At 39.8% G+C, this 11,909-nt stretch overlaps 1 protein-coding gene across 6 annotated transcripts in view; it reads right to left on the bottom strand.

Moving 5' to 3' along the window:
* Positions 1 to 279: 279 nt before the first annotated feature.
* SLC35D4 (solute carrier family 35 member D4) overlaps positions 280 to 11,909 on the bottom strand; it is an 80,439-nt gene continuing 68,809 nt past the window's right edge. For all 6 annotated transcript variants that reach the window (XM_014570526.3, XM_006117198.4, XM_075920878.1 and 3 more), the window contains 2 exons: positions 6,940 to 7,004; positions 280 to 979 (listed from right to left, as the gene is read on the bottom strand). In XM_014570526.3, coding sequence (XP_014426012.1) covers positions 919 to 979; positions 6,940 to 7,004 — 126 coding nt within the window. In that variant the 3' untranslated portion in view covers positions 280 to 918. The remainder of the gene's footprint in view (positions 980 to 6,939; positions 7,005 to 11,909) is intronic.

Genomic DNA, 11,909 nt, shown 5'->3' with positions numbered 1-11,909 from the left:
ATCTAATCTTTAGAGATGTTTAAAAATCTCATCCTACATTTACCATCTAGAGATGTGAAAATTTAAAGTAACAGGAATGAAATTATTTCAAGGCTTTTTGGAATTAATTTCTTCCCACTCCTCATGACATTATAAACCTTGAATCAATCTCTGCTTCCTCTCAAGATAACATAGACAATCTACTGCTAGCAAACAGTACCAAAACAAAGCCCTCCCTGAAAAAATGTACAATGATCAAGAGAAACCTTTGATAAGGAGAAAAAAATACACACAAACAGAGTCAGTACAATATATAGTAAGATTTATTTGTTGATTTCCCAGTCAGCAAGGAATTATCTCTAGATGCCCCATGATCTCACACACGGTGCCAATCCAAACAACGTGACCAGAGACTAACATATGGAAACTTGCCTTTTACAGGACAACTTAAAACAAAATCCATGCCCACTGATATCTGATTCATGGCAGTGCCTGGATTTTCACATTGTTTCTTGTAACCTACTCTCTGTTTCTAACAAAAGCTCTGGGGCATCTAAAGAAGAACATTACTTTTCCTGTTTCTGCAGACAAGTTCAGTTCCTTGCGTGAGAAGGTGCTGCTGAAAAAGGTTCTCACACTAAGCCGTCTACAGACACAATACAGTTTTTTCCTTCACAGCGTCTGTCAGAAATAGCTCGTCCTGTACTTTTGAGGCAAACACTCGTAATCATCAGACCAACCATGCTTCTCCTTCACCAGTGCTATTAATAGCATGTTGTTCCCTTGGAAGAAAAAAGTAGACTGAAGGGACCTGGTGTTTGATCACATTTTTTTTCCATTCTTGCTGCTGTAGCTTCTTTTGTTTTCATTTTGAGCTTTTTGGGTGTCAGCTGTTTATTCTAATTGTGGGTGAGGATTTGGAATCCTCACTGTTTTGAGTTATGTATCCATCCTTTCTGTATAAACAAGCAAGGCTTCTCCAAGTCCACCAAGCAGAAGGCTGCAAACAAAGCAAGGTGTACCTTTAGCAATGATCAAGTAGACACACTTCACAACAGCAAATGTCAGAGCATGAAAGGAAAGGAAGGAGTTTGTTTGTCTACATGCATGCACATTTGTTTCATGAGGGTGACATTACAGAACTCTCGCATTTTTCATGACAATACATTTTTTCACTGAGCCCTGGTCTATACAAGGGAGTTATTTCAAAATTATTTTTGAAATAATAAGTGGTGTGTCCACACTACTAAACCCGTTATTTTGAAATAATGGGTTGGTTATTTTGATATCAGTACTTCTGCTTTCCTCAGGGAATAATGCTTATTTTGAAATAGTTATTTTAAAATAGCAGTACTGTGGACCCTCCTCTGCTCCTATTTTGAAATAGAAGTCATCCAAAGTAACTACTCCCCAGTGCTTCCTGGGGCTCTAAGTCAAGGTAGCACATCTACAATAACAGAGCCTGCCTCGGACTAATTTTGAGGCTCCTCCATAGTGGGGACATGCTATTTCAATTTTGTTATTTCAGGAGTTATTATTTCAAATTTAGTTATTTCAAAATAATTTCCTAGTGTAGACATGCCCTGAAAGTGCTAACAAATGGTTGAAACCAGAAAGGGCTCATTTCTTAGAATCTCACTGAGATATTTCCACTACCCCCTCCAACATTTTAGAGATGGGTACATATGTGTAACTATATAAATACAAATAGCTGCTTTATTTATTGATGTTAAAATAATTATACATGTATGTATACACGGGAGGGAGGGAGGGAGAGAAGGAGAAGGAAGGCCTTGAACTCCAACTAGTTATTGATATAAACTGCAGACTTCCTGTAGCAATTTTAATTTGTATTCTAACTTGAAAATGGACGAACTGCTTGACAGGAATGGGATGGGAGATAAACTCTCCTGCTTTGGGAAATGAACCAACATCTAACTTAGGATGCTGAAGGAAAAACTTCCATTCTGGGCAGATGATACTGGACCAGCTGCTCCCTAGAAATGTCTGCATAGTTATTGTGCACTTACAGAAGAGCTGTACACTGTTCTAATTGGAGCGGCATGTGCACCAAGACATATTATTTACTCCTGCCTTGCCTGGCACAAGGACAACTCTATCATTCCCCCTTCTTATTCTCATCTAGGGAGCAGCAAATGTTGGAAGTAGGGTACCAAAGCTAGCCGAGTTCAGTGGCATTGTCATTGTTTATATAAATGTAAGTCATCAGCCTGTCCATCTTGTGTAAAAGCCAGTAATCTCCAAATCTTCCCTGAAATCACAGCCAAGAGGAATATGGCGGAATGCTGGCTCATCTCCACTGCCATTACAATAGTGAAAAGCTAAATGTAACTACTTTGCATTTTAGCCTCAGGGCTTAGTTAACTTATGAAACAGTAAAGCTCCTTATTATACTTCATAAATAAAACAAACTTTTGTACAGGTTAGTGGCAAGAAGGCACTAATTTATGTTATTCAAAAAGCATGTCAAGCTGATAAGGTTGTCTGGACACAAGGGCTATGTCTACACTATAGCCTCTTGCGCAAAACCATATGCAAACGAGGCAAAGTGTGGAATATTGCCGCTCATTTGCATAATTAATGAGGCTCTGTTTTTGCACAAGAGGCTTTTGCGCAAGAGCCATTCTTCCACATTTTTTTCAGGAAGACCAGCTTTTGCACTCTTAAGAGGGGGTTTTGCGCAAAAGCCTCTTGCACAAAAACAGAGCCTCGTTAATTATGCAAATGAGGAGCGGTGATATTCCATGCTTCGCCTCATTTGCATATGTTTTGCACAAGAGGCTATAGTGTAAACATAGCCTAATAGCATTATTTTGACTTAAATCTTAGCATCACTGAATTGTTTATAAACACCATATTTCCCATTGTTCCTGAAATATGCAAACTTTATATAACAATTATAGAGTATTATTATTATTACAATGATACTATAATGCAATATAAAGCCCTGGAAGGCTATCTGCTATGAAAATGGCAACTTTCATATTCAGAAACAGTCCACTTTTGACTATGGAACTATTATTAAGCAACACTGAACTATTACAAAGTGCAGGCTTTCTAAAGACTTTTAAAGCCAAAGAGCCTGGTAACTTGCAATCACTACAAATTCATAGTACTTTTCCTCATGAAACCATTAACCCAAGTCTCTCACCTAAATTTCAGCTCCAGTTATTAACATTTATTGGCATTAATTCCTTTTCAAATTGCAATTGGAAAATATGGTCTTTATCCACATATGAAAGTCCTTCAGAGTTTAATTGGCATTTAGTCAACAGGGTTCCATAAAAATCAGAAAGTGTTCTCTCTCTCAGCATATTTTGTAAGGAGTTTTTAATAGGAGATTGTAATACACAATCAGATTTTTTCCATAGAAAGACAGGATTATATTATCACAAGACCCTTAACTTTGGATTTTTTCTGATTTTTGGAGTGTTCAAAACTTTTTTCAAAATTGTTGGGTCAGGCTTTACATTCTGCAACTAGATTCATTATCCACAGGTCCTTTTATATGCTGGATTTTATCCATATTTCCCCTTCCTCCCTCCTACTTCATCGTAATCCTCTGTCCAAAGTTAAACAAAATTTTCTCTGTAATTATTATCAATACATGGCTTTATGGATTATCCACGAGTTGAATAGTAAAACCAGGTTAGATCTGAAATCTGCTCCTTTGCCTAAGTGTACCAGTGTAGCATACAACCACTAGATTACTAGCTTTCATTTTAACTCCAAAACAGATCACTCTCAAGTAATGTAGCCTCAACCCTGGACTTATCTTGATTTAAAATACAATGAATCTTCTGGATTGTATTAAAGGATGAGAGTTAAAAGTAGCACAGTGTCACGTAGAAAACAAGGGCTTGTCTACTTAGAAAATAAGGGCACATTCTGTCACAGGCACACACAAAAAGCAAGCAAGCAAGCCTTTTGGCAATAAAACAGTGAGGGTACATCTAGACTACACGTTTCTTTTGAAAGAGATTGTCTAGTCAGCTACAACTTTTTTCGAAAAAGTGATCTGCTTTGTTGAAAAAGAGCACCCAGTCAATCTGGATACTCTCTTTCGAAAAAGCCCTGTTTGTTGTCAAGAATGCAATTTTTCAGAAGAGCTCTTTCGAAAAAAGGAGTTCTTCCTCGTAAAATGAGGTTTACCACTGTCGAAAAAACCACCGCGTTCTTTCGATTTAATTTCGAAAGAACGCGGCGGCAGTCTAGACGCAGGTGAAGTTTTTTTGAAAAAAGGCCACTTTTTTTAAAAAAAAATCCTGTAGTCTAGACATAGTCTGAGAGCATTTAGACTGAAATGTGACTTTTGTTCGGAAAAAACCCAGTTTTGGCAACAGAAACTTCCATCCCTGTGACTGACTTTTGTCTTTTCCCCTCCCTTTATTGCTAACATAGAGCCAGTGCAGACTCTGCTGTTTGTTTTGTCTAGAGAACTGGCTTCCACCAGTTCCCACAATGCCTGGCCCTCATTGTGCTCAATGTTTTGTGATCTCTGCTGCCTTGCAGGTATGCGCCCTCTCCCCTTTCAAAGCTCAGGGAAGTATCGGACTGCTGAATTAGCTACTCTGTTTGGGGAACAAAGAAAGAACAAATAATTGGAATGCTCCTATTCTGCCCTGCACTAGGAACACAGCAGCAGATAGACTGCCACTATAAGGGGAATGCTGGAGAAATTGCTGTGCTGCTTTGACATTACTCAGCACAGAGAACTCATAGAATTATGAGGGAATCCCAAGAAGTACAGGAATCAGCTCTGCCTTCCCACAACACTGCACCGTGGGACGCTTGCTTTATCTGTCGACAGGGTGCTAGCAATATGGCCATGAAATAAGGACAATAGGAGGCAGAAAAACTGCCTTGACTGGCTTTCACTTTTGGTAACTTTTGCATGTCAACAGCACTTTAGTCATCAAACCTTCCCAGTGTAGACATAGCCTAACACACAAAATGATAGCAGCCACTCTTAATGTTGGACCTACACCAAACTGCTCAGTGCTTGTGTGATCTTATGCTTGCTTTGCAGCTACTGTAAACTAACAGACCTTATTCCAGGAGCTCTGCTGAAATCCCTGATGCTGCTGGTGCACGCACAATAATGAAAGACAAAAATAATTTAAAAAAATCACCTTTGAGTTCTCAACAATCTGAATATAACTCTTGGCTAGGGTCCCAAGCAAACTTTCTTTTAAAATAATAAATGTATCTGTTATTTGTGAACACATAAACTTACATATAAATGTACATAGGGTATACAGTGTACATATTAGGCATGCAATTATGCTATATCTATATGTACACACATTTGCATATAGATCAATGTATAAAATATATGCTAGTGTTTGCATGTATATCTATCATATATATGCTATATATATGCCCACAAGTAGTTTTTATTTATTTTGAGGCATACTTGCTAATTTCCTAGACTGGGTGTGCTGCTGTTTTCTGTTTTTGGCAACACTTCAGCAGGATATATTGAGTTACATGCACATGGCCACAGAAGTGACCTTCTGGAATTGGAGAAAAATACAAAAGATTTATTTTGGCATTTCTTATTTTAAAAAAAGGAGTCCAGTTTGAATTCAAAGTATGCTTTTTGCAACTTGTTTTAACCTATGAGCTGTAGCTGAAAAAAACAACATGAGAAATTGTTTGGGGGAAAGAAGGTAGAATATGAAATGTCAGTTTTGTATAAATAGATTTTATACACATTTCACTTTAGTTTTTCAAGGTCTGTTAGTGAAAAGCTTCATGTACAGAAAGTTTCAGAAGCAATGGATGCATGTGGGTGGAGGAAGTATTTTAATACTTTAACTTCCCAATGTAGAGGTCACATTTCATAATGATGTTTTGCTGCCGCGTATTTAGGCATGAATATCTAAAGATAACTAAGAAAGAACCAAATACAGGAAGGAAATGAATGGTTTGTTGACTTGGAAATTCTTTAAAACAATGCAGGAAAGTTAAGTACAAGGCAACCAAGATTATTTGTGGAAGGAGGATGCAGTTGCAATGGACACATACGGCATGTCTACACAGCAAGGCTAAAGCCGAAATCAGCTATGCAACTTGAGCTATGTCAATTGCATAGCTTAAGACAAAATAGCTTATTTCAGCTTTTGGCGCTGTTGACGCAGCAGGAAATCCAAGAAAGAGCACTCTTCCTCCGACTTCCCTTACTCCTCATAAAATAAGGGTTACAGGAGTTGGAGTATCAGAGGGGTAGCTGTGTTAGTCTGGATCTGCAAAAGCGACAAGGAGTCCTGTAGCACCTTATAGACTAACAGATTTATTGGAGCATAAGCTTTCGTGGGCAAAGACCCACTTCATCAGATGCTTGTAGTGGAAAATTCCAGAGGCAGGTATAAATATGCAGGCAAGAATCAGGCTAGAGATAACAAGGTAAATTCAATCAGGGAGGATGAGGCCCACTCCTCCTTTCCTATCCTCCAGACTCTTCCTTTGACTTCCCTTACTCCTCATGAAGGCAGAGTTACCGGCATCTACCAGAGCGCACTTCTCACTTCTCACTTCTGAACCCTGGAAGATTGACGGCAGCAGCTTCGCTCTCTGTACTGTAGACGTACCCTAACTCACTAAGTGACACTGGATGAGTCATTTAAGTGCCTTTGCCTCACTTTATCATGCTTGTAAAATGTGTTGGGTCGACTATATCTCACTGAGGTCTCATGACGTGTAACATCTGTAAAGAGTTCTGAGAGCCTCAAAAGAAATTCTGTTCTTTTCAGATATATTATTATATGGTGCCTATCACCAAGGTGTCTGAACACCTGGCTCATTCACTGCAAAATATTTTTGCTATTTGTCAGACTAGCATTTCTTTAAAAGCATTTCTGGGCAAAATAACGAGTCTTGTGTGGAAATTCACTAGGAACTTCAAAATAACCATATACACTTCAGAAAATTACTTACCAACAAATCATTGGTATATTAGCTGTCATGCCAAAGATGAATGGTGATAAACCAGCTGTGGTAACCTGTAAAATTAACAAGAAGAAAGGATTTGCCTGATGTCATCAATGAAAGTTGAGCACATTATACAGGTGCACTTACACCAAATAGGCAATTACCCCCAGGTTAGTAATCCAGCCATTGGGGCAAAGAAATAGCTCATCAGGAAAACATCACTTCCATCAAACCCCTGGACAGTAGAAGGAAGGGGCAAAAACTATTAAAAGAACCTGGAAATGAACTAGCACTTACGAAAGCAGGGGCCACACGGGAAGCCAGGAGCAGCAAGCACACTGAATGCAGCAGAAACCACCAGGGAACTGTGTGCAGAGCAGGCTGCTGCTGCAGCCAGGGAATCACATGTGGAATGGGGCATTGCAGCTGGGTTCAGGATGGGAGTAAAGGTGGGCAAGGCTCGAGGACAATAGGAGATAATGTCGAATGCACTCATGTACACGGGGGGAAGAGGCCGGTGTACTCTTGGTCTGCAAACACCGGAGCATTATGCTACGGCTTTGTCTACACTTAAAAGTTTAAAACACAGCTACAGTGGCACTTTAAATAACAGAAAATGGAAGGAGTTCTGAGCATAGTGACAGATGTGATCAGGGAGAAGGAATTGATTTTCAGTGAAAGATTAGGATAAATAACATCTATGGAAAAGGATGACAAGGTGACAGTCTACAAATGCAAACATTGAGACATGAAAGGGATTGTTTTGGGGTAGTACAGCAGGGTATGACTAAGAGTAATAGGATGAAGCAAAATATTTAGCCAAACGATTACCAGGAAAGACTTCCTGACAGTAAGATTTATTAGCCTGTCTGTCTCTCAAGGGAATGTTGGAAACCCCAGCACTAGGCTTATTTAAAACTTGACAAAACACTAACGTGCAATAGGAACCACACAACCATTTCAGAGCAGTCTCTGCTTCACAGTAAGTTACAGCTCATATCAGTTACATAATTTTACCCTTGCCCTTTAAAAAAGGGGAGGGGGCAGAGCTCAGATCCCTGCCTCTGTCTAAGCTGTGCTCAGCACAAGACCAACACCAAACAGAAAGGAGATTCCGAGCCATCTCTCCACTCCCAGTCCTGAGGCCAATCAAGTAACCCAAAGTACGTCAGCTAGAACTGTTTCATGGGAACTGCTATGCTGCTTGGGAACTGTCAAAGCACAGTGCACCTCAGCCAGGTCCTCTGCTGCCCTAGCCCACCAAGGAATGCTCCTTACACCTGCAAGAGGTGGGGAAAGGAGAAGAGATAGCTATGCTGGCTTTATGCCTCCTAAGAACTGATGTAAATAAGGGGAAACTCAAGAAATTCCCGTTTGTACCACTGGGGCAGTGCAGAGGGGCCAAAGCCAGGGGCTAGCATCTGACCAACCATGTGTAGCATCGGGACTTTGGGTTTACTGCCTGGAATTATTGTCATTAATGTGGCCATATGCATCTCTAACATAATCTACCCGGCCATCTGTCTTAGGTGTTTCTAAAGTGCCTACCACTATTGTATATATTTTAATATGAAAAGATGTAAAGCATGAAACTAAGACTAATTAAGCTACCTCTTCATGAGAACATTTTACTAAAAACGCCTATGTAACGCATGTCAAAACTCACTACTTAGCTGCATTATTTTTTCCTTATATGCACGTGCCAATGAAAATGCAAAAAACAAAAACCAAACCAAACCAAACCAGGAAAAGGTCCTAAAAGTCCAAAATGCTGCAGTGTTAGTGAGATTAGTGGAGGGTGGGCTAGTTCTTGACTAAGTCACTGCTTGAGGCTATCTGCAGTCACAGCAAGGTAGAATGTGACAGTTTCCATGCCATTCACATTTGGAAGGTTATCTTTTGCAACTAGCAGGGTTAGAAACTTACTGGAAAAAAAAGGAAAGTCCAGATATTAGAGAATCTGAGTAAATCACGCAGGTCATATAAATCCACTTGGCCTGGTTGCTGTATTTGGATGTTGCAAAATCTAAGAACCTGCACTTTACTGAATGGCTTGCTTTTCACCATCCATATATTAATGTATCTCTACTAATTTTAGTGAAATTACTCCTGATTTACTTGAGTGGAAGAGAGAGTAGAGTCAAGAGGACTGAGCTTGCATTACACTAATGCTGAGGCACTAGACTGAGATGAGATTGAGAAGTATAATGCTCATTACCAAGCATGTAAATAGAAATCAATATAGGATGGATAGAAAACAATTACAGAACTACTTATCTTGTTAAATTGTTTGCTCCAAGATAAGGTTATGTCCATGTTGCAGAGCTGTGTTTACAGGTAACTTGACAGGAGATCAAAAAAGGGAAACAGGTATAGGACTGTAACAGGGCCTCCCTTGGTTCTGCTCCTGCTCCACCTACAACCAGCCAGAGAACTTTCCAGTGGCACAAATCACCTGTGCTCTTTACTTACACCATTGCTGCCCATCTTGGCTAATAGCTATAGATGGACCGATCCTCCATGAATTTATCTAGTTCTTTTTTGAACATTGTTATAATTTTAGACTTCATAATATCCTCTGGCAAAGAGTTCCACAGGTTGACTGTGCATGGTGTGAAGAAATGCTTCCTTTTGTTTGTTTTAAACCTGCATCCATTTGTCAAGCAGGCCTAGGTTTACTCAGCCAGCTCCAATTCCCAACTTCTTGAATTGGAAAAAAAAAAGGAAACATTAAAAAATGAAAAACAAATTTCCAGGAAAGTCAAACAAATACGTTATTCAAGGTAAAATTGAGACTACATGGCTCCAGTCCAGAACTTAATTTTTCATTTATTAAACTTGAAATTTGTTGTCTTGTTTTTAATTTACATATACATTTATTTATACTTATAAAATGACAGAAAAAGATACTATCCAGATGTTCTAGGTGCTCTTGACAGAACTTTAAAAATGCATCCTTAGTGTAGCAATCTAGGGTCATTCTTCATAATCTGCCTTCCCCTAAAATAATTATGGCACATCATGTAATAATTAAGAAAAAACTATTTCTAGCCATCAAAGCATTTGTCACTTGATGCTGTTGCATGTTTTAAGGCCAGTAGTTTGCATCCTCCTACAGTCTCTTGCATTCTCAGATAAAATAGGGTCAATTTCACTTTGTACAGGCAGTCCCCGGGTTACATGGATCCAACTTACATCAGATCCCTACTTACAAACGGGGTGAGGCAACCCCGCACTAGCTGCTTCCCCCCAGCAGACCAGGCAGACGCGAAGCTAGCGCCCTCCCCACCCCAGCAGACCAGGGAGACGCGGCGCGGCTTTTCTCAGCAGACACCTCAGCTTGAGAATAAAGGACTGAGGGAAGTGAGGTGTGGGAGAATAAAACTGAGCTCTGGAGAAATGTTTGGCTAGAGTTTCCCCTACAATATGTACCAGTTCCGACTTACATAAATTTCAACTTAAGAACAAACCTACAGTCCCTATCTTGTACGTAACCCGGGGACTGCCTGTATTTGCAAATGTGCTTTTGGGAATTCATGACCCTTATTCATTTGCATCCTCATGTAACTCATCATTGGCCCCTGAGACCAATTAAAGTTCAGCCTGGACTGGTTTTAAAGAGAGCCCCCAACCAGTCATCGTCATCCAGAAAGATGGTATTCATGACATGGCAACTGAAGAGAGAAGATGTAATAACAGGAACGAATGTGTAGGGAGATCTTTAGAGAACTTGGTGGCATAGAGAACTCATGATAGCACCTAGGAAGTGCACTGCCCTTGCCAAAATTTTTATTGCTAAATGGGGTGCTCCCTCATGTCCCCTCCCTGTTCCTTTGTATGACCCTCCCTGCATCCCTTCCCCTCACAAGCACCAGGCTTGGTGGTATAAAGAAACATCCCTTCCATTCATAAAAGGTTTTGCTTTTAATTAGATGTTCCTATGATGTCCATCCTATGGTCCCTAGTCACTTCATAAATGTTAATGAAGTAGGCCTCAAAACCCTTCCTGCCTCAGTGAATTAGGGAAGTATTAATATCCCATTTTACAACTAGAAAAACTGAAATACACATCTGTGTTACTGAGATTCTTTGGATCTTTATTTATTCCTTGGTTTGCTTCTGGGGCAGTGGAGGTAGGTACTGCCCTTTATGGTAGACTATAAGATGGCAAGCTAGCCCTAAATGATTTGCCCAAGGTCTCTCAGGCAATTTGTGGCACAGCCAGAAATTAAGTCAAAATCTCCAGACTCCTACGAATATATAAAAGCTAATGTACGGAGACTCCTCTTTCATCAGAGGTTCTCATCAGAGTATCAATTTTGTAAAAAAAAACAATGAATTTTGATGACACTTGTCAGCCTTCAATGTTTTTTACTGATATTCTCCCGAAAGCATATGAGAGGGAAGGCAAGTTATGTTGCTTGTCCCTTGTCATTTATTCAAAGACTTTCCTATAGGTTGTTTTGTGTTTTGAATGTTTCATGGTGGGTCAGAAGTTAATTGCAGTGAAAATAAAACAGGTTTATTTTATTTACTCTAAGATTGATGTCATAGCAGTGCAACGAAAGGGTTTGATTTCCAGCTCCTATGTAGATCATAGTTGCTGTCATTCTTGCCTTTGAGCCACTTTGCATGGATTTAGCTGTGCTTTCAGCAACCTGTTTGAATACACCATCTTTCTGTTAATTATTCATTATGTAGAGAAAATGAAAGAGCATACAGAAGTAATGCAGAAAGGGCATGAGAAGGGGAATAACATTTCCCTTTGGGGTTGAAGACACCTGAAAGGGAGGAGGCAAATGTGGAACAAAGGTGCTCAGAGCAAGTTTGTAGAGGCAGGTGAAGCTCATGCTGTATCTGACTCAGAACAAAGTATTCCATAACATTACCTGCTACTCCCTCCTCTGCCTGCCCCATCACAGGGTTGTCAGGCACCTCTTGGGGAGTATCTTGAAAGCAGCCCTGTTGCTCCCACC

This window comes from Pelodiscus sinensis, chromosome 2, assembly GCF_049634645.1.
Source record: "Pelodiscus sinensis isolate JC-2024 chromosome 2, ASM4963464v1, whole genome shotgun sequence".
NCBI lineage: Eukaryota > Metazoa > Chordata > Testudines > Trionychidae > Pelodiscus > Pelodiscus sinensis.
Note: the sequence above shows the minus strand (reverse complement) of the source record. Positions and strands in the feature narration are given on the sequence as shown.